Raw genomic sequence first — 22,683 nt, 5'->3', positions numbered from 1 at the left:
CATTTCTCCCAGAGCAAGCCTCACTTTTTGGTCCATCGATCTTGGCTCTCCTGCTTTCCCTGCTTTCCGCCCCCACTGCCTCCGCATGTGGGCTCAGAAGTCATCATCTAAAGAATTCCACTGCTCACCACCTGCATAGCAGCACAGCCCCATGAGGCCACACACCAGATGGAGGGGATAAAAGTACGAGGTCATGGCTTCTAGCAAGAGGCTTTTTCTTAAACTAACCCTGACTCCTGGAAGAGAGGCAGAGCAGGAGAGTGTCGGCTGAGCTGCTGACGACAGCAGCTTCATAGGTCGTGTGTAAAAAGGAGGAAAAGAGCTAACTTGTCTTTCAGTGGAAATTTCCCCACTCCCACCTCAGACCCACTCCTGGCTTCACGTCTGCTTCCAGAAGGTGTCTGAGCAGAATGCAGAGAATGTCAAACCAAAGGGTTAAATCCTCCCCAGCCGTAGGGACCTCTCCAGCAGGCTGCCACACACATGCTGAGGTGGAGGCCAAGCCTGTTCCCCAGGAATGTAGCTGTGAGGGAAAGGGAACGGGAAGGAGAAAGGGCACGGAAAGTGGACTAAAGCTCAGGGGAACCTGACAATGTTGTCAGTAGGACTTCAAAACGCTTGTGTGTAATAAACAACGACAACGGGATGGAGAAGGAGCGTCAGTTCCAGAATCATCATGCTGTCAGGTGGCAGTGTACAGAAGCAATCATTACAAAGAAACAGTTTAAGTAACCGACTGAGAAGTCTCAGAATATAGGCATCAGGGGAATGAGTTTAATCAGGCTTTCTACAAGAGGTGGCTTCTGAGTTGGATTTTTAAAAGAGAAGGTATGGACAGGTTAAGGGCAGTCAGAGAGACACATTTTAAATAGAAGGAACTGGTTTATGCTGAAACTTAGAAGTAAGAATGTGCAAGCAATATATAAGGAATTTTAAGCAAGTACATATTATATACACTGGGGAATACAGAGAAATTAGAATGCTGAGATCAGGATTAAACAATGTGAGGTGACTGCATGTGCCTAGACTGTCAATGGTGCAGTCCCCTCAGACACACAGCATCTTGATCTATGTCAGTAAACACCAGGCACCTGTGGGGACGCAGTGAGTCCATTTGTTACACAAACAGGGACTAACGGAGCACTACCATGTAAAGCCCAACAAAATGTGAAGTACCATTAACTACAGCCCACTATCATTTGAGATCCTGGGCTAAATAGATATCAAATATCCTATCCAGAACTGTGATGCATTAATGTAGGCTGACAAGCCGAGAACCTGGCATAAATCAAGCCCAACTCTTAAGAAATTGAAATATAAAAAAGGAATAATTTAATACAGAAAATACACACTTCTTTCCCTTACTACCAGCCTTACAACATGATGGGACTCCTGTGGGCTTCTGTGGCTGGCAGATTCACCAGTGACTGTGAGGAGGGCTCGGAAAGAACTTGAAGGACTAAAGCCCACTTCCCTAATCAGAGGGAGACAGTTCCCGTGCACTCCACAGGCCACTAGAGCAGCAGCTGAAGACAAGACAAATCCCAATTTCATGACTTTCAGTTAGGTCCCTGGCTTCTTGCATTTGTTGAAGACAAAGCAGAGCTAGTTATTAGGTGTCTGCCACGTTTCCTAACAGAACTTCCCTAACCTCTGAGGACAAAAACCACAAGGGCAACCTGTTTTTTCACAGTCCTTTTCTGGTGCCACGTTCAGAAACAGAATATTGGGGTGTATGTTTTATACTTGTAAATATTAAACAAGCCTAAAGGTGAGCAATAGCCTGTTTCTGCTTTACTTAACCGGCACAATTTGGTATTGGAAGGGAGGCAGCCACTTAACAGCAACAGCATTTGTTGGTATCATCTTAGTTTTTTCCTCCTTTCCTAGGCAGATTTTAAAAGGTGATTTCTGAAACCCTTCACAATAGAAAAGCTCAAGGGTTTACATTCAACTGTGACACAACTGAATTCATGAAGAAGCATGTTTCAGGTTGCACTATAATTTCCCTATGTAACATAAGCCCATGGAATCTGACATAAGCTGATTGCTCATGCTGTTATTTTATTTACATTTCTGAATGGAAGGGATTTCAATACTCATAAAATATCTAACTGACTTATTATTTTTCATCTGCTCTCCCAGAGCAGCTATTATAAAATAGGCATAGAGACAGAAGGCTCAACTTGTATGACTGGTTAAGTAAGCAACCAGGGAAAAGTTACTGCTCAAAAGCAATTTTTAAAAAATTCAATAAGGAGCTTGCGGCCAAACAAGAGATATGATTATTCTCAATGCCATCGGAAAGATAAACGTTAAGTAACTGCATTCGTGATCTCTGTCCAACTGACTCCTATGGGAGCAGGTGGTAGCTTCACAGGAACTTAGCGGCCCACAGTTACTCAAGTCTTCCTAGAGACCTAGCACCAGCAGACACAATCTAGTGTACATGGGACACAGGTGAATGGGGAGAGTGGGATTCTCCTTACAACCCAGATATATAAATGTGCCTTTATGGCGTTCCCCCTATAAAAAGGGAGAAATATCCAGGATGCAGAATTGATCAGCAAAATTCAGCTTGGAAGAGAGGAACAAGGAGCCTTATTTTAGTGTCTTAATCCAATAGCCTTTCATTATTTCTTAAAATTAACATGATTCGTGCCTATTTTCAGAATCAGTGACTGCAGGACGAATCTTTGGCATTAGCAGTGGGCTCTGGGAAATTCTGAGGGGGTGGTTCATTCCCATTTTCTCTCCTCAGGGCCACGTGATTGTAGTCTTAACTTTTGCTAGCCAGTCCTGCTCACAGTGATGTCACACTGCTTATTTTCTAAACCAGGATAGCCCTAATTAACCTGTCATCATTAACAATGAGAACATATAAAAAAGAAAGTTGAAGATGTATGAGTATAGAGATTTTTACCTTATGGCAACTACTGTGTGAATCTGAGGTGAGACCTTTCTTATTTAAATTTTGGATTGTGGAGTGTTTAATTTTTGATAAATTCTGAAATTTAGATAAATATAATGAATACCACAGTTTATAAAAAACATCAGCGTCGCCAGTTAGGTGTAAAGATGAAAGTCCTCTTAAAAATATATAAAAATAAAGAGATCTTTTTCTATCTCCTTTTATTTGACTGAAAGGAATTCTAACCAAATAAATTCTTGTAAAAGGAAAAATGTTCATGAGCCTAAATTGACTTTTTGGGTCACTAAATCTTGTGTGAGGCACATGAAAATAATCCATTGGTCACTTAAACTCAAATGAATAAATAGGCAAAGATGAACTAATCTATTGCTGTGACAGTAGCCTCTGTCTTATACTGACACATCTCCTGCCTTCCTCAGACCTCCTACCACTAGACTATCAGTTACTTGTGAACTAGAATTGTATTTTGTACTTTGCAAAGATGCACAATAATGATCTGTTGATTGAATCAATAAATGAACAAACTCATTAGTATTAACATCTAAATATAATGAATTAAAATGTCAGAATAATTACCACCATATTACAGGATGTCATAAAACAATAGTTAACATTTTTCAATGCTGAGGCTCTTGAATAAATAAATTTTAAAAACAAGTTAAAATAAGCTCAATTGGAGTCCTCCATTCAATAAGCCAATACTGAAAGAAGAATTTTTTCAGGGTATCCAGGATGAACCAGTTCTAGTGCAGTTGTTTTAAAAGGATGTATTACAATAGCTAAAGTACACAAAGAGCAAATTAAGGGAAGTCTACAAAGTTATGGCTTAGTTGAATTGGAGTGCCTGGACTCCCCATAAGGGCTAAATCCCAAAGGGATCAGAGTCAAGTAAATAAAAAATCCAGCTGAATTTTATCAGAGGGCAGAGTTTCAATTCTGAGTACCCCAGCAACCCAGGAGGAATTATGTGTAAGATTAGTAAAGTGCTTTCATCCACACCCCAGCCAGAGAACATTCTTCTATCTCGCCGTAACTGCAGGGAAAACAGCAGTGTGTTTGTTGCCAACAATAGTTGCAGCTATTCTCTAGATAGGAGCCTACCAACACGGAGAGATTAAAATTTAATTGTAAAGCTGCCGCTACCTGGGAGTAAAAGCTTGAACTCTGGCTTCAGAAATAAATTGGGACTCCAGCATATTGAATGGATGAAAACAACAGCTAGCGTGTTACTAACGGAGTGTGAGAATATGCTCCCTTGCTAAAGTCTTTCCCAAACAACAACTCCTCCTCCTCCTCCTCCTCCTCCTTCTCGTATCATATGGTTATGTGCAAGAGTGCTCAATGGGAACACAGCCCTTCCTGCACTTTGAACAGTACATGTACATTTTGTTTCCAGGATGCCTGAAATTATAGGATGAGGTCAGAAGGTGGTTATGTGGTCTGGATTTCCCTGAGTATCAGTTCTCTTAATTTTATTGAGCATCATCTGAAGCCCAAATAATTTATTTTCTTAAAGTTGGCTGTCAAGATGGGCCTAAGGCAATCTTAATGTTATTACAGAACTAACAGAGGTAATTTAATTTCCCCTCAAATTCAGATAGAATGCCATTAACACTCAATCTTTCATTGAGGCCTTATCAGAATCAAGGAACACACCCAAGTTTACCACCTATTGGTATAACTACAAGCCACTGAAAATTCCCAATTTAGCAAAAAAAGCCCAAGTTACAATATTTTAAACCAAAAGGTTTACGTAGTATTCTGTTCAGTTAACATCCCCCATGATCCTTCCCAAACTAACCCTTTGATTTTAAAAGAAGAGTGATATATATGTCTACTTTGTATTAAAACTTTTTTGACCATTTCAGAGAGTTAATCAAATTCTCTCTGAATCATTACAAACCGATGCCTATTGCTTCTTTAGAATTACTGTACATTTTTTCACAGGAGGGCAGTATTCTCTGTGTATGTGGCATAAATGACCAAACAGCTTAAGTGGCTTGCTAGCTAGAACAAGAATGAAATGAGAAGGGATCAGTTTGAAAGACAGAAAAGCAAATGAGGCTTTTACTTCCAGGGGGGAAAGTTAGTTAAATATACAGCCAAATTGCTGAAATCGGTTTGGCTCAGTGGATAGAGCATCGGCCTGTGGACTGAAGGGTCCCTGGTTTGATTCTGATCAAGGGCATGTACCTTGGTTGCGGGCACATCCCCAGTAGGGGGTGTGCTGGAGGCAGCTGATGGATGTTTCTCTCTCATCGATATTTCTGACTTTCTATCCATTTCCCTTCCTCTCTGTAAAAAAATCAATTAAAAAAATATTTAAAAAATATATATACACACATATACTGCCAAATAAATTCAGGGAGAGCTTTTGTGAACATCATACTTAACACGCACATGTTAACAAGGTAAGAGGGTGCTTTCCACAAACTTCAAACCTGAGTTAAACTCTGAGGAAAAGATATAGACTTGCATTGAAAAGTTCATTGTCCTACCTTTATTCTTTTTTTTTTTTTTCCTGTTAGAAAAGAAGAGTTCATATTTAGAAATTTTGGATGAAGAAGAACACGAGTAATTTCACAAATTTCTCACTCTGGAGTGATAACAATGAGAAGGAAGCATGAGAAATAATACCCTTAGAGAAAATAGAGAACATTTTTTTCTCTTGCTACAGATGTCAGCTAATAAATAAAATCAAAAGTGGAATATACCAGATGGCCCAAATAAAGACTTCAGTGACACTAACAACAAAACAAAAATAATTAAGATTCTGACCTGTCACATAATAGATTCATTTTATTATCAGATATATTAAAATCTCTGATATATTGCTGTGGAAACAGCATGGCTATAAAATAATATTTTACAGGACTATAGGCTTGGAAACAATTCAAGATATTTAAAAAACTATTATCAGTTCTTATGAACTAAAGGTGTTTCATAGCTTCGAAAAATAATTAATTTTCAAATAAAGTGAGGAAACTTATCTTCACTTCTTGTCAGTTTAATTTCTGCATGTGGCCCTATGAATTTAATAAAGAAAAATACAACTATCATGTTTTAATATTAATAGATGGAGAATATAAAAATTTTTTTATATTTCATGTCATTTCTTATGACAATGGAAAATTAAGAACCTTTAAAAATGGTATTTATTTTTCCTACAAGTATATATCAACATATACCCTGTTTTCCCGAAAATAAGACAGTGTCTTATATTAATTTTTTCTCCCAAAGTTGTGCTAGGTCTTATTTTCAGGGGATGTCTTATCTTTCCATGCACTAGGTCCTATTTTTGGAAGATGTCTTATTTTCGGGGAAACACGGTAGTTATAATTTTCTATCAAGTTCCCTAGTTATGAGGACAATCCTTGCTCTGGAAAAATGATGAGAATAGTGAACAAACCTCAAACATTTTGATCACTATGTAGTAAAAGATATTTTGGCATTTATAACTGCTTATTATTTTTTAAAATGTAATTTTGGGAGAAAAATGTTAATTATTTTGGGGCAGAGGCTGAAGAAGTCCCAGTGAGACATTCTGTAGAGAAGTCTTTCGTTAGTGTAACATCTGACCTTCTATATCTTTGGAAATCATGCAAGTTGGCTAATGTACTCCTTAAAGAATTAATCAAGTAGATTGTTAGGCCCCAGTTACAGTGGAGCCAGCCAATTATGAGTTGCTCAGAAATTCATCACTGGCATGTCCAACCACATTTTCCCACATAAAGATTAGTAGAAATATGTGGAGACAGGGTCCATTCCCACCCTAGCACAGCGTTCAGTGAAACAAATTTCAACAACGTTTTCCCTTAACAGAAACAATTTATTTGGGAACTTTCTTGTCTTTACTCATAACCCCCACCCCACCCCACCCCCCGCTGCCCCCAAAACATTGCAAAGGCCGCCCTATTTAGTTAAAACTAAACCAGGGATTTTTATATTCAAACACTCTTCTGGATCCAGAGCACCAAAGTCACATGCCACAAGCCTGAATTCATCACTGTTACTGAAATCCCCGAAGACCAGCACTATCTTCCACTGCTGTGATAACGCCCTCCCAAGGCTTGCCGAGAAGAAAGCTTTGCACGCAACGGAGAAATGAAAGGGCCAGAGTCGGTGAAGACTGGCTCTCTAAGGAGAGGACAGTGCTGCTCTGGCACAAAGAAGCTCCTTTCAGACAAGCAGAATCAGATTCCAGCCCACTTGTTTGCTGGCTACCCTTACTTTGAACTCTCATATTTAACCCAGCAGGCTTCAAAGCAGGTGAGAAAATGACCTACCACTTAAAAGCAATTTTTTCTTTTTTCAGGAATTCTGGCCTTGGAGAATATCAGCTCTAATATCAGCACATTCCACATCTCCAGGGATTTATGCAATTTTTTTCATTGCTCTATGTCTAATGTCAAATTAAGTTTTATCTCAGCCAGGAAAAAAAAAAATCAGAAATTAAGTCCTAACTCGCTGAAAATGAGGTCTTATTCCACATTACTTTATTCTACCACACAAAAGAACTTCCTTCTTCTGGAACTAAAATCACAGACCATGCCATGGGTTCCCTTCCATTTATCAAAATCGGATGTGCAGTGTAGATCATTAAAAATCATTGTTCACTGGTGTCTTGCTTTGAGAAAAAGCCATTTTTTTAACAAATACATTTTAACAAATTCAAACAATTTACTCTAGCATGTGCGCTAATACAAAAAGATATTAGAAGAGGAAGAGACAATGGTGACAACTAAAAAAATTTACTTAAATTGTTTTGTCTTACTGAACAGAAAAGCAGTATGTTTCCAAGAAAATTCTTTATTCCTTTCTACTCTGACTTAATTGAAAATCATAACAAAGGAGTTTGAAAACTTACCAATAGGTTCTATTCCATGAGACGTTTGCCATGGCCAGAAGTTGAAACCTTTCTCCACTTTCTGTGGTCCAAATATACAGTACAAGAAGTACAGTCCTAACAATGCTGTTTACATGTTTGCACCGCCATTTACACTGTGGGAAATGCATTTTGAGTTTACACTCAGCACATAGCTCCCCCAAATGTGAAAGGGGGAAGGTCTCCTGCTATAGCTGTGCTCTGGTAATGACGACAATGACAGTGGCAACAACAGCTAACACTCACCTCGCTTTTACTATGGGCAGACATGGTACTAAACACTTGACATGTTTTAAACACATTTAACCCTCACACACACAAAAGACCTGTGAGGTAGTACTATTCTCACTTGACAGTGAGGGGGAGGAAAGGTTAAGTACTCGATGTTGCATAGCCAATAAGTGTCAGGGTCAGAATCGAAGAAAAGCAGCCTGGTTCCAGAGCCTCTGCTCACAGCCACTCAGCAACGCTGCCCCTTCCACCTTGCAGAGGTGGTACTAAAATCTTCTTTTGGGGGTAAAGTCGGTTTAATATGCGTATAGGATGGCCTGGGGATCTTGTTACAATGCTGATTCAGGCATCTGGAGTGGTGCCTGAGATTCTGCAATTCTGACAAGTTCCTGCATCAGTGGTGATGGTCCCAGAGCACAGAACAAACTTTATTAAGTGGTGGAGATGTAGGATGTGAGCCTCTTATTCCCTTGCTGGCTGGCTGGCTGTAAGAGTCACTTATAGGTTTTGTCTATACGCTGGAGACATTCCATACCACAACCATTTTCCATTTATTCTTAAGTGGAACCTGCCCTGGGAACTGCTGCATACCGAATACTGGCTTGCAGGTAATTTCAGCAAATACTTAGCTTTTAGGAACTTAAAACATATATATGAAAACCACAGGGACTGGTTGTAAAAGTTTGCTGTCGGGCACATTTTTAACACTATATATCACCAACTATACATATATCAGAAGATAGAAAATAAATGCCTGTTCATTGTTCATCAACCAGAATCACAGTAAATTAATATCTTTTGGCCTAAAAAAGGAGCTTCACTTTAAAATTCTAAAAATTCATTCTCAGACTCTACTAGAAGAGTGCCAAGGAGCTTGTGCTTCAAGGCCCTTCTGGTGCATCCGTGATCTCAGGAAGGCAGACACTACCTACCAACACCAATGGCGGAGCTGATGGCGAGTACACGCCACGTTCATTTTAGCCAGTGCCTCATGGAAGTACCCACTAACACCTGCCCCATCTCTACTACAGACTCTGCCACATCTCCCTCCTTCCCACCGGCCTGACACAAACCCAGCACTGAAGTGGCACTCCCACTGCTTGCCTATGATCTCAAATGCAGAGCTGCATTTTTTCCAATTGCTAACTGGATGGGATTCCCTTTCCAGGCCATTTTTTTCCCATGCTGGATTACACAGTAAGGTCATTCCAGTTTGAGATGCACTCACTCCATCAGCACCACTGCAAACAACAGAGTTATGGTATAATCACTAAGCTTCCTTTTACACTAAAAGAAAAGAGGATAGTCAGCTTCCAACCCAAATATCTATAATCCCTGAACAACAGAGAAAGTCATTCTTCTTGAAGCTTGACCCAAAATCAAGTGTGGTCTCAGACTCCTAGGCCTATAGCCAGTGGCAACTTAACACATTATACAGTTGACCTTCAGGGAAAAAGGGAAACCAGTGCTCTTACTACTGGTGCCAGAAGAAAACCAACTAATCTTTAAGGCACAGAACAAACTATTCTTAAGGCAGGAAAAGAAATTGTGAGGAAACAGGGAGTTAGAATGGAGGTATTTAGAGAAAAATATTGAAATCACATTACCAAGTAAGGACTAGTGTTTCCATGGTTCTCAGTGCTCTTCCATTTGGGAATAAAGGAATAGTCATTTCTTTTTAGGTTTGAACTCTTATTACCTGGTAAACATGCAAAGATGTACAAGAAAGACACTTTTTTTTTTTAAGGCTTAGAAACTTCACAGGAATTCTCTTTGGTGATTTTACTTTGAGCCAGTGATAGTGATTTTAAGTTTATGTAGAAGAGTAAATAGTAGGGGAGACCCTTTGTAGAATCAGTCCTCAAGTACTTTCTGGCCCTGGATAAGGAGATGGGGAAGTAGTTCAAAACCAAAGTGTAAAAATGAAAATAAAGGTCTACACATGGTTCCACACCCCAGGGCAGGGAAGGTCAATGTGCAGATGCTATAACAGGGAGAACTTCTGAGGGAAGAGGCACATCTTCCAGTACGAATGTCCTGACTGTCCCATATTACTTACTTATTCCCCATCTTAGTCGCACTCTTGAATTGAAAGTTCAGCAAATACTCAGAACTAATAATTTCACTTAAATGGAAAAATCAAATGGCTTGTTTATGAAATAGGGGTTATTTTTAAATGCCAAGAAAACGCATTTAAAAGAACTGGATTATTCGTTAGCTAGTAACAAGTGCTATGTTTACCACCAAACATGACCTACAAAGACCAACTTTATAATGTTATGCCATTGTTTTCTTCAAACTTTTAAGCAATAAAAATATAGCTCAAGTCACTGAAAACGTGTGTTTGACATCTTTATGGCATCAAGTTTACAAATCAATTCCTGTAATTTACTATAACAAGTGTCAGCCACCATACAACTCGTTTAGCACAAACACAGTGGAGATGGCTTCCTGTATGTTTCACAAGTGCTCTACACAAGTCCTTGAGATCATACTTACAGCTTTAGCAAAAACACCCATGATTTCAGGAAACTGGTGTGTGAGAAGAGCTATCATTGCTGTAGAAGAACACAGTCCTGCTGTGAAATAGATGAAGAAAGGAAGCTCCTTCTTTGGGTAAACAGATACTTGATGAAAGGCTGCAAAGGAGAAAAGGGAGAAGTAGGTTTTATCTAAGAATACAGGATGAGCCAGTTTTAATATTTTCAAACAAAATCTATTTTCTATAACTAAAAACAAAATTAATTAAAAATAAAAAGAACAAGAGGCCTCTGGCTAAGCAAGGTAGAAAAAAGTTATCCATTGTTTATTCCAGAATCCACAGGGTATCCACATAGCCGGAGGGCTGTGCTGGCCACTGGGAACAGGATGGCATCGTGGGAAAGAGCACTAATTGTAAAGTCATGCTGAGGTGATTTTGAAAAAGAGCTTTGTCATTTATTAGCTGTGTGATCTTGAATAAGTTGCTAAACCCTCTATTAGTTGCTAAGGAGTTGTTATGATGAACATTTTAAGCCCTTAATAAATGTGAGTTATTATAATCCTTGCTCTTTGGAAACTCAGAGGGGAGTGTAGAGATCGAGAGATAGATATATAGTTGGAGATTTCCCAAAACCATCAGTTATTTATTTTACCCAGTTATTCTATACTAGAGGCCCAGAGCACAAATTCATGCAAGGGTGAGATCCCTCTGCCTGGCTGACGATCAGGCCCATCTGACCAGTGGCTGGGGAGGGCTCCAGGGCATGTCTGGCCCCATCTTGCCCAGTCCCCATCAGCTGGACCCGAGCAGAGCACGCTAACCTACTGGTGGAAGCATCTTCCCCCTGGTGGTCAGTGCACGTCATAGCAACCGGACGGTCAACCGCTGGGTCGAATACTTAGCATATTAAGCTTTTATATAGAGAGATATGGCATTTTATTGAGCAGTATAAAAATTGAACTAGAATACCAAAGCCTAAGGATTCTAGACATAAGTGAAATCCTGTGACTATTTTACTATATTCAAACATTTACTCAGATATTATTTTTCTAGTAATTGGGTACAGTAGGTCCTCGGGTTACACTGGAGATCCATTCCTATGGCGAGACGTAACACAATTTTTGCAGTAAGTCAGAACCCACCTACATAAGCACCAACATCATTCACGTGGAGCACATACACAGCAGTAATGAAGTAATACAGTAAAAAAAGTTTAAACGAAAGATAACAATTCCTGACCTTTATTTGTAGTAAATAAATGATAAAAAAACATAAAGCACATATGTACATATGTCAAAATGATGGAACTTGTTTTTACATTTATTGATAAAGGTGTTACATATGTGTCCTTTTTCCATTACTCCCCCTATCCCCCCCACTCATGCCCTCACCCCCTGTTGTCTGTGTCCATTGGTTATGCTTATATGCATGCATACAAGTCCTTTGGTTGATCTCTCCCCCTTACCCCTACCTTCCCTCTGAGGTTTGATGGTGTGATCGATGTTTCTCTGTCTCTGGACCTATTTTTGTTCATCAGTTTATGTTATTTGTTATATTCCATAAATGAGTGAGATCATATGCTATTTATCTTTCTTTGACTGGCTTATTTCACTTAGCATAATGCTCTCCAGTTCCCTCCATGCTGTTGCAGATGGTAAGAACTCCTTTTTTACTGCAGCATAGAAACTTTTTTTTAAATAAATAAATGGGAGATGGCGACGTAACCACAAAATGACATACATCGAGTTCAACGTAACCCCGAGGACTTAGCCTGTACTTCATTACCAATGGTATTCAAGTACTTATATTTTATTTGAAATTTTGAAAATACTTGCATAACAATGCTAAGATGAGCCTATGACAATGCTTGGCACACAGTAGGTGCTCAATAAATGTCTACTGAACTGAAAGCTATTCTGAGGCTTCATTAGTCCAGGAAGTTGACTGCTCCGAGCTGGATGCAAACCCGAGGAATTCCTAATGTAATATCCTGCATAAGTAAGGGATGACTAATTCAGTGCTGAATCAAGGTCAGCTATAAATTTCACTTCTTTAAACATAATGATTCACAGAACATATTACACCTAAGTTTCCTTCAGTAGACATGATATTTTTAGGTCCTACACTATATTCAGAAAGTAAAGACACAAAATCAAACTCATTAAAAATCCAAAAAATGTCTAGGGCCTTGAGTCATGTTAAAAGTGAAAGCACAACAAATCTGGCTTTTTTTAAAAAGTTAGAAACATTAGAAGCTGTGGACAACACTGTGCTTTCAGCACCCAAAAAACAGCATTCCCTTTGGCCCATCTCTCAGCCATGAGAGGCCAACCTCTTCAAGCAAACCATGAAAGCCAAACCATGGCATTTTCAAAGATGGAAAAAAACAATTACGGATACCAATGGTTACTATAGTTGATATCATTTGAGATACAGCAACATTAATAATATTAATTATACTGTACAGCATTTTATGGTTTATAAAGTGCCTTTTCATTTATATTACTTTTATATCTTTTAATGTAAAAACAATATAAATTACTAAGAAATAGTATTATTCCCACTTTATAAGGTAGGAAACTGTATAGTTTTAGTAAGTTGATTTCCTAAAATATGAGATTTTTATACTGTAAAAGAGACCTAATTATTTATTGCTTTCTGTAGATTCATTTCAGTCAATGTTTAGCTAATACATCAATATAATGGATGACTAGTACAGAAACACTCCCTTGGAAGTAAGTTCAAATTTCATCACTGGCTTGTAGAGAAAAATTTATCAGGAGGCATAAAAGACAACCAAAGAGCTATGTGAACTAAGGGAATAGTTCAAGTCTGAACTTATGAGGCTCATAAGCAAATTCCAGAATGCTGTAAGTCATATCAAGGTTGAAGGAGAATTGAAAACAAAAAATATTAAGTACTCCTGAGTATTAGAACTTCACATTATTAAAAATGTGTTCATTCTACCACAGACAGAGACAGAAAAAATACTCTAAGAACACGCAATATAATAAATCCCTGGAATTTGCATATGAATCGCACCCTAGAAATAATAAAGTCCTGCCGAGAAGCAACTGTCTATTCGTATAGCCTATGGCTCTGATAATACATGATAATGACCCTGGTTTTAGTCATATAATTACTCTGTAAAGTTGGCCTTATATCAGGCAACCTTTGTAATGATTTTGCAGACATAATTTTAGGCTAAATGTATTAGCTTAATATAATACACTCTTAAATATTGATGCTCCATAATTAAAAATGTTCCTTTGCCTTAAATATCTCTGTTCCTGTTAAAATGGAAAAACAATAATAATTACTACCACTATCATCCTAGGAAAGAAAATTTCTCACCCATGACCTGCTAATTGCTCAAGTCAATGGATTCCTCTCAGTAATTACATACCTTACTTAATCTCTCAGATACTCCTCCTCACTTGGAAATATTTTCCTCCTCTTAGTTTCTAGGATATCTGCTTCTGGCTCTCTGACCACTCCTTCACTGAGCCTTCCAGACTCCTTATCAGTCACTCATTCCTGAGACATTTTTGTGCCCTCACGGTTCCACCCTTAGTTTACTTCTCACTCTATAGCTTCCCTTAGTGATCTCATTCATGCCTCGAAAATTATGACTGTATAATGAAATATTTCATTTTATATGAACATGTATATCTGTCTATATGGGTGAGATGTAATGCATGCAACATACTCAAAGCCTGAACTCATTTACTCCCCCCCCACACTGCCTCCCCACCTATTCCCAAACCTGCTTCTCCTGCTATATGATGGATTTACCATTCAAGTCACCCAAGTCAGATTTAGGAATCATCCCTGACCCTGGAGATCTAGGCATTCCCCATTCCAGCTTCCTGATAATCTATTCCATACACACAGCACTCAACTCATTGTTTATTAGTCTTTCTATTAACCTGTGAGCATCTTAGGAGTTCAGAACAGGCTAAGGAAGAAAAGGTAGTAATAGTTAACATTTCTATTGAGTACTTATAATGATCCTGGCATGTTTATAATAATAAATTAATAAACATGACTAATTCAAGTAATATTTCTTTTTTTTAAAATTTTTCTTGCTTCATGTAGACCAAATTTTTTAAAAAATATATTTTATTGATTTTTCACAGAGAGGAAGAGAGAGAGAGAGAGAGAGTTAGAAACATCCATGAGAGAGAATCATCGATCAGTTGCCTCTTTCACACCCCCTACTGGGGATGTGCCTGCAACCAATGTACATGCCCTTGACTGGAATTGAACCCGGGACCTTTCAGTCCGCAGGCCGATGATCTATCCACTGAGCCAAACCGGTCCCGGCTCAAGTAATATTTCTTGAAAATCAATTTATGGTGAATGTTACAGATACATAGAGGGACAATAAAGAGAGTCCTAGCTTTCAAGCTTAAAATCTAGAAGGGAAGATTAAGAAGTACACAAAATACGAGTACTTTGATAGTTCAAAGAAAGGAGAGATAACTTATCTCTGAGCATGGAGGAAAATAAAAGACCCTGCAAGAAAAATATCAGCACCCAACTTCTACAATCTCTCCTAAATTGTTATTTGTTGTTTGAACTTCTCAGCTCATTAGGTTTGATGCTTGTGAAACTGCAACTTTCCTCCCCAGACTTCAATTCTAATGGCTCCAGAACTGTAAAAACTGTGGCACAGGTTTAAGTCACATAAGGAAACATGGTACTTAGTGTTTACTAACCTTCGGGTTCATTGGTTAAATCATAAAAAGAAAAGTTTAGAAGAAATAAATCACTTCACAGAGAAAAACAGTGAGTGGATGATAGGGCCTGAGACAAAAAATATAGACTTCTTTTGAGAGTTCAGCGTCCTGAGAGCAAGAATGAGACAGAAACGCTCTCAGCATTCTAACCCTACACAGTTCAGGTTCTTCTCCTAACTTGCAGCTGACTTTTTTTTAAATTGGGAAGTGCAGTCTGTCCAACTTCATTTTCCTTTGTAAAGACTTCTTTGCCTGTTTTGGGTCCTTTAATTTTCCCTACACATGTTGTAATTAGCTTGTCAATTTTTACAAAATCCCTGCTGGGATTTTGATAAGGAGTGTATTAAATCAGATCAATTTGGAGAGAATTGACATATAAATAATGTTGGGTCTTCCATTCTATAAACATGGAATGTCTCTCCATTTATTCAGCTATTCTTTAATTTCTCTAAGCAATATTTTATAATTTTTGGGGTTCAAATCTTTCACATCTTTTGTTAAATTTATTCCTAAGTTGTTTATTCTTTTTTATGCTACTGTGATTAGAATTAGACATTTTATTATTTTTTATAAATATATTTTATTGATTTTTTTACAGAGAGGAAGGAAGAGGTATAAAGTGTTAGAAACATCGATGAGAGAGAATCATCGATCAGCTGCTTCCTGCACACCCCCCGCTGGGAATGTGCCTGCAACCAAGTTACATGCCCTTGCCCAGAATCGAATCTGGGACCTTTCAGTCCCAGGCCAACACTCTATCCACTGAGCCAAACCGGTTTCGGCTAATTAGACATTTTAGTTTTATACTGTTCATTACTAATAAAAAATATGTAATTGAATTCTGTATGCAAACTTACTGAACTTGTTTATTAGTTCTAGTAGTATTTCTATCGAGTGCTTAGAATTTCTCCTACATGGAAAGTCATGTCATCTGTGAATAAAAACAGTTTCACTTCTTCCTTTCCAACATACCAGTAAATGCCTTTTATTTCTTTTATTTCCTTGAATTGAAGTCCAGGGAGGAAAGTTGCAGATCTCCAAATTCATCTGTAAGTTTAATATAATCCTTACTTAGGGGTTTTGCACTGACCAGACCCTCCAGGACAATGCTGAGTATAATGGTGAGAGCAGACAGACATCCTTGCCTTGTTCCTGATCTTAGAGAAAGCATTCAGTCTTCCACTATCAAGTATGGTGTTAGCTGTGGATTTTTCGTATATGCTCTTTATCAGACTAAGAAAGTTCCCTTTTATGCCTACTTTGTTCAGAATTTTATATTAAATTTGCTAATTTTGGTTGAAGATGTTTATGTCTATATTCATGAAGAATACTGTTCCATAGTTTCCTTTTCTTATAATGTCTTTGTCTGGATTTGGTATCACAAAATGAGTTGGAAGTGTTCTCTCTTCCTTTATTTTCCAAAAAAGAGTCTGTGAAACATTGATATTATTTCTTTCTTAACTGTTTATAATATGCCTTCCCTTTTTAATATATTTAATCTTTGTGTCCTTCACTGCATCTAGCACAGGGTTTTATTCCCAAAATATTTGAGAATGAATTGTATTATGCAAGTACATCTAAGAAATGGCTAAAATAGTATTTAAACAGTATCCTGAAGTTCATCTCACAACTACTTTTTTTAAGTCTTAAAAAAAATGTTTTTGTTGATTTATTTATTTATTTTAGAGAGAAAGGAAGGGAGAGGAAGAGAAACATTGATGTGAGAGAAAAACATCAATCTTGGTTGCCTCCCTTATGCACCCCTGCTGGGGACTGAACCCACAACCTGGGTATGTGCCAGGACCAGGATCGAACCAGTGACCTTCAGTGCATGGGACGATGCTCAACCAACTTAGCCATACCAGCCAGAGTTCACTACTGCTTTTAAGTTTAGGAAAACTAGAATATTTACTTACTAGGTAATAGCTCCTTATCAGCAGTTTCTGTGCAGCTGGGATAAGGGTGAAATAGATGGCCTTTCTCTAATGGGTATGGAATCATTCTAAAAGCTGAGGAGGAAAAAAAAAACATGTTGATGTTCAATTGAGACTCATTTTCATCTTATATTACCTATCAAAGCTATTTTTAAGATATTTTATACATAACATTTTCTTTTCTTTTTTAGAGATAAATTTTTGATGAAACAAGATAAGCAAAATAATGAATAAAAGGGAAAATAAGTTTTATTTAGAGAATAGTGAATTGTCAAATTAGAATAAAACTAAAGGGAGCTAATGAATAAACTGAACTAACAAGCAAAATAGACACAGATTCAGAGATCGAGCCTAAACTGGCAGTTGGACATCTCTCTCACAATCAGGGACAACTGGCTGGCTCCTAACTGCTCACCTGCATGCCTGATGGCCCATAACCACCCTGCCCGCTGGCCTGCTCGCCCAGAACTGCAATCCCTGCCAGCCTTCTCACCCCCAATTGCCCCCACTTGCTGGCCTGATCGCCCCCCATCTAATCCCCCACCAGCCAGATCGCTCCCAACTGCCCAACCCCCGCCAGCCTGATCACCCCCAACTGCCCTCCCCTCCTGGCCTGATTGCCCCTAACCGCCTCTGCCTTGGCCCCGCCACTATGGCTTTGTCCAGAAGGACTTTTGGAAGGTCTCCCGGTCTATCAATAATTAGCATGTTACCCCATTATTAGTATAGAGGCCTGGTACGCAGGAGGCCAGCTGGTCTGCCCTAAAGGGGGTCTCCTTGGGGGCAGGGCTGGCCTGAGCAAGGGGCCTGGGGCAGTTTGCAGGCCATCCCCCCAGGGGGGTGTGGCCAGCCTGGGTAAGGGGCAAGGGGCCATTTGGGGATGATTTGCAGGCTGACCAAGCCCAGGTCTCCTGGTTTAATTAGCATATTACTCTCTATTAGTATAGATGTATTTTACCAAAATTAAAAAATTTTAAAAAATAAGAGTTGATATTAGTTGTGATGAAAATAGTTTCATGTTGTACACATCTGAAAATAAAGCAAAACCATTGTCCAATTTTTTAAAATATTAGAATAGCTCAACTACATGAAAAAGCTCATAAAACAAGAATGATGAGTTATTTTCTTTCCTTAAAAATGTACAATTTAAATGGACATATGGCAAAATAGCATAACAGTTTCTCATTCAGCTTTTCCTAAATGTGGCACCAAGTACATTAAACATCTCTTCTACCAATAAACCAAATTAACACCACTGAGTTCACACTGAAACCGATTTGATCAACAAATCCTTATGGAAACTCAGACGCTCTCACTTAAAAAGGCTGCCTGGGAAGGCAGTGACCTGTCGGAGGATCGGGGTTACATTTGGAGGACAATACTTACTGCCTTCCCACGTGCACTGTAACAGGTTGAGAGCACCTTCTATTCGCTTCCAGTGCTGAAGATGAAAGAAAGCATAGGCAACTGCTTCACTGTCCCCCCGTTTCTGAATGTGTTCTGGAGGTAAAATCAGACTTTTCATCTCTAGCAAATACTAGAAAAATGACACACACACACACAAGTAGACACATCACACAAAAAAAGAAAAATTATGTTAAGTTCAAACACCCACAAAAATGTAGATTCTAATTTTATAAAGTCAGTTTTACTTAAAAAACAATCAATTATTAAGCTAATTGAAATGACATTAAGGTCCTACTGATAAGTGTGTACAAACATTAAGGTCCTACTTATGAATGTGTATAAAATGCTTTGTGAGCAAATTCCAATGACAGCATTATTCCTATAGGTAAAAATAAGGTGATAAATGGCTTATATGTGACCTTGTTAAATACAAAATGGAAACGTCAAGTGAAGAAATAATATGAGAGCAAATAATTATTTTTTTCAAATACTAATTAAGGGTAAAAAATAGAAACTACAGTTTTGGCACAACACTTTGTGGCAACATTTAATTATTTTTTTCTCATTTTCATTTTATAGTGAAGGAACATAATTATGAAGAAGTTCAACTGAATCAATATTTACTGAAAGCAAAGCATTTGCTTGTTAGGGAATACCAACAACAACAAAAAAATTACTCTATTTTTTTGGAACTTCCTAATGCAATGACAAAGACAGATTTCTTAAGTTAATAATTATGACTAGACTGTGCTAAATGTTTTATTAGAGGTATAAACAATGTTTACAGGAATATGGATAGGAGGTATATATACAATTCAATGGTATTTAGAATTTTCACATATATGTGCCAACCATCACTTCATAAGGAAACCCTTGTACTTTTTAGTTACCACCCTCAACTCCATCATTCCCACTAAGCCCTGAGCAACCATGAATCTCCTTTCTGTCTCTATAGATTTATCTTTTCTGGCAAATCTATATAAACAGAATCACATAATATATGGTCTTTTGTAACTGGTTTCTTTCACTTAGTAGAATGTTTTCAAGGTGTATACATGTTGCAGCATGTATCAGTCCCTCATTCCTTTTTGTGACTAAATAATATTCCATTGTGTGGATATAATACATTAGTTTATCCATTCATCATCTGATGGATATTTGGTAACTTTAGGCTATTTGAATAATGCTGCCAAAAACATCCTCATACCAGTTTTTATGTGAACATCTGCTTTTATCTCTCTTGGGTATATATGCCTAGGAATGGAATTGCTGGGTCGTATGGTAATTCTACATTTAGGAGGTACTACTTCTGCTTTAGGGGCTGAAAATAAACCTCTTGATGGAATTTGGGATTGGAGCTGATACATGAAGTTGGGGGAATGTGGATGGGCAGATTGGGGGTGGGTGGGAGAAGGACAGGAGGACATAGGCAAAGTACAGGACCACCCTGAGCAAAGGCACTGAGCCACGAGAACAAGATGCCCTGGAGGGACTAGTGAGGGTGCTTGTTAAAGAAGCGAGAGCCTGTGAGTTCTCATTCAAAGACGAAATGAAAGTCTACCTGAAATTCTTGAAGAACATGTTTTCCTTAATTTTATAATCCATTACAAAATCAGTATTAACACAGTTATTACACTAACCAACTTCATACACTAATTACACGAAGATACAAAATTAATCATTTGAACATCATCTTTATATAAAGTGGTCAACTGAAAACAAACTTTTAGTTAGCTAAATACTTTCTGCAAATACTTCCCCTACTAAAAGAGGTTAGAAATGACCTCTTTAGTTTTAAATAACTCGATACTGTTATGTATATAAGGTCCAAACAACATTAACTTCTGTTATAAAATAGATAAAGAGAAACATGCCAGAGGTGTCTCAAAATATATATTCTCACATTTCAAAATCTAAATTCCTCAGACTGTTCCACAACTAATGAGATAGATAACATAAATTAGTTGAATTTGTGAAACATTTTGTAAAACTGCTACAAGCAGGAAGAATCTTAAAAACAAAAAAGTGCAGTTGTTTCAAAATTTAAGCCTTAGGTTTTATATATATATATATATATATATATATATATATATATATATATATTCATATATAAATAATTTTCTTATGAAATGTGTTTTCCCACAGTTGAGTTTAATGCTTATCTTTAATGACTCTTACTCCTATACCTCAATATAGCTGAAATTAAAAAAGAAGAAAAAGAAAAAAGAATAATGGCTTAGTTTTGATGTAGCTAGTGTAAGAATGCAATCTGCTAATCCATTTACTTTAGCAGACGTCACAAGCTATGAGGTTATTTACTAATCCCGTTTGGGGACTTACCGTTTCCCGTTCAGTTTCTTAAAGGAATGCCGCAGAGGTTGTGTCCTGGTCAAGCCAAGCCCATTTGCTGCCTGGTTGGCTTTTCTCCCCTTAGAGCCTGGGCCTATGTTCAAGAGGGTACTGCTCTTCCTAATCCTCTCTAATCCCTGCCCGTTTTTTTAGAACACAGTAAAATATCTCTCGCACCAGGCAGCTGTGGGAAAATGGACTCAAATAGCTGACCTCTGACATGACTGCTTATGCTCTGTGAGTGCACGGGGCGCTTCTTCAGTCGGAAGCAAAGAAGACGCAGCAACCACAGTGAGACCTCCTTCATAAAAGAGAGCATCTCATTTTCAGAAAAACACTGCTTAATACCGAAACCAACTCATTTCTATTAAAATTCTGCCTTATTTTACAGATAGAGACAAAATATACCAAATTATTTTCACTGAATTTTAGAACCCTGAAGTTTTAAACTAACCCTGTCTTTGTAGCCACTTAGCAAGAAAATACTTTGTGATCAACAACTATCATGTGTCTTTTCGCTGTTCAATAATCTAAGTGACAATTTGGATAGTAATCAAACACACATGGCATGCTTATTAGAAAATACTTCAGTTTATATTTAAAAATCTTTGTCATTAAAAAGTCGTCTTTATGCGACCTTATTTTTTATTATGTTCTTTCCACTGTGACTTGAAAACAAAGCAAACCTTACTTTTCAGTTTCCAATAAGATACCAAAATAAAATTTCACCCTTAAAATGTAAGGGAAATTTTCAGTTTAAGGAAAATAAATTTAAAGAAGGAAATTATAGGATTATGACTTATTTTATCTTCTCCACAAACTGCTACTCAGGAATTTCTGCTAAGAGGGAAACATACAGACAAAAAGAAAAGATATGATTATGGTACTAAAAGAACAGAGAGGAGAGAGCCATTATCTCTGCTTGGGAAAAGTGAGAAAGATGCTTCTATAAAGGAGGCCGCAGATAAGCAGGGTTTGGAAGAGTGAGAACCCTGACAGAGAAGAGATGGAGCATATGTACAAAGGCAGGGAGGAATGATAAGACATGACCAACCCAGGAGACAGTGATGCTGGAGATAAGGAACAAGGCAGATGTGGCCAGGAGTAAGGCTGGAGATAGACAACGGGCCACCCTGTAAAGGGCTTCCATACACGCAATGTTTAAGGGACTGGTCCTTATCTTACAGGGGTGATGGGGAACAGGCAGAGCTCTTTAGCAGAGTAATATTTGCTGTTTAAGTAGATAATTTTGGCAATAACCAGAGTAGAGAGGGGTTGTTGGCAGGGAGGCTAGTGAAGAATCTGGCTTTTCTGTTGTTGTAAATCCTTACACAAGGATATGTTTTCCAATGATTTTGAGAGAGAGTTGAAGGGAGGGAGGAGGAGAGAGAAACATTTTTGTGAGTACTCAGGGAACAAATCTGCAACTAGGTTTGTGCTCTTGACCAGGAAGCAAGCCTACAACCCTTGGGTGTGCAGGCCAATGCTCTACCATTGAGCTACATGGCCAGGGTAAGAAATCTGTTTTAAGGGTGCAAGCAAAAGATGGTAAATATCTATAAATAATTAAAAAAATAAATAAGCCAAGCCCCTTGCATAAATTTTGTGCACTAGGCCTCTAGTATATATATATTTAGAAATGCTTAAAAAATGTCTGGCATTAAATAAATCAAACAGAAACTGTGATTACTTAAGAGAAGTAGAATTGAAAGGGAAAAACA

The 22,683-nt window shown here is 38.0% G+C and overlaps 1 protein-coding gene across 6 annotated transcripts in view; it reads right to left on the bottom strand.

Annotated features, from left to right (window-relative positions):
* ST7L (suppression of tumorigenicity 7 like) overlaps nucleotides 1-22,683 on the bottom strand; it is a 70,897-nt gene that overhangs the window by 9,406 nt on the left and 38,808 nt on the right. For 5 of the 6 annotated variants that reach the window (XM_084866208.1, XM_084866209.1, XM_084866210.1 and 2 more), the window contains exons 12-14: nucleotides 18,593-18,743; nucleotides 17,189-17,281; nucleotides 10,548-10,687 (exon numbers count right to left, since the gene is read on the bottom strand). In XM_084866208.1, the coding sequence (XP_084722334.1) occupies nucleotides 10,548-10,687; nucleotides 17,189-17,281; nucleotides 18,593-18,743 (384 nt within the window). Of the gene's footprint in view, nucleotides 1-5,457; nucleotides 9,290-10,547; nucleotides 10,688-17,188; nucleotides 17,282-18,592; nucleotides 18,744-22,683 lie in introns of those variants that run through there. The other variant, XM_084866212.1, reaches the window with a different exon arrangement.

The sequence above is a fragment of the Pipistrellus hanaki genome (assembly GCF_964339955.1).
Source record: "Pipistrellus hanaki genome assembly, chromosome: 18".
Taxonomy (NCBI): domain Eukaryota; kingdom Metazoa; phylum Chordata; class Mammalia; order Chiroptera; family Vespertilionidae; genus Pipistrellus; species Pipistrellus hanaki.
The sequence above is the reverse complement of the archived record's forward strand: the minus strand, read 5'-3'. Positions and strand labels throughout refer to the sequence as shown.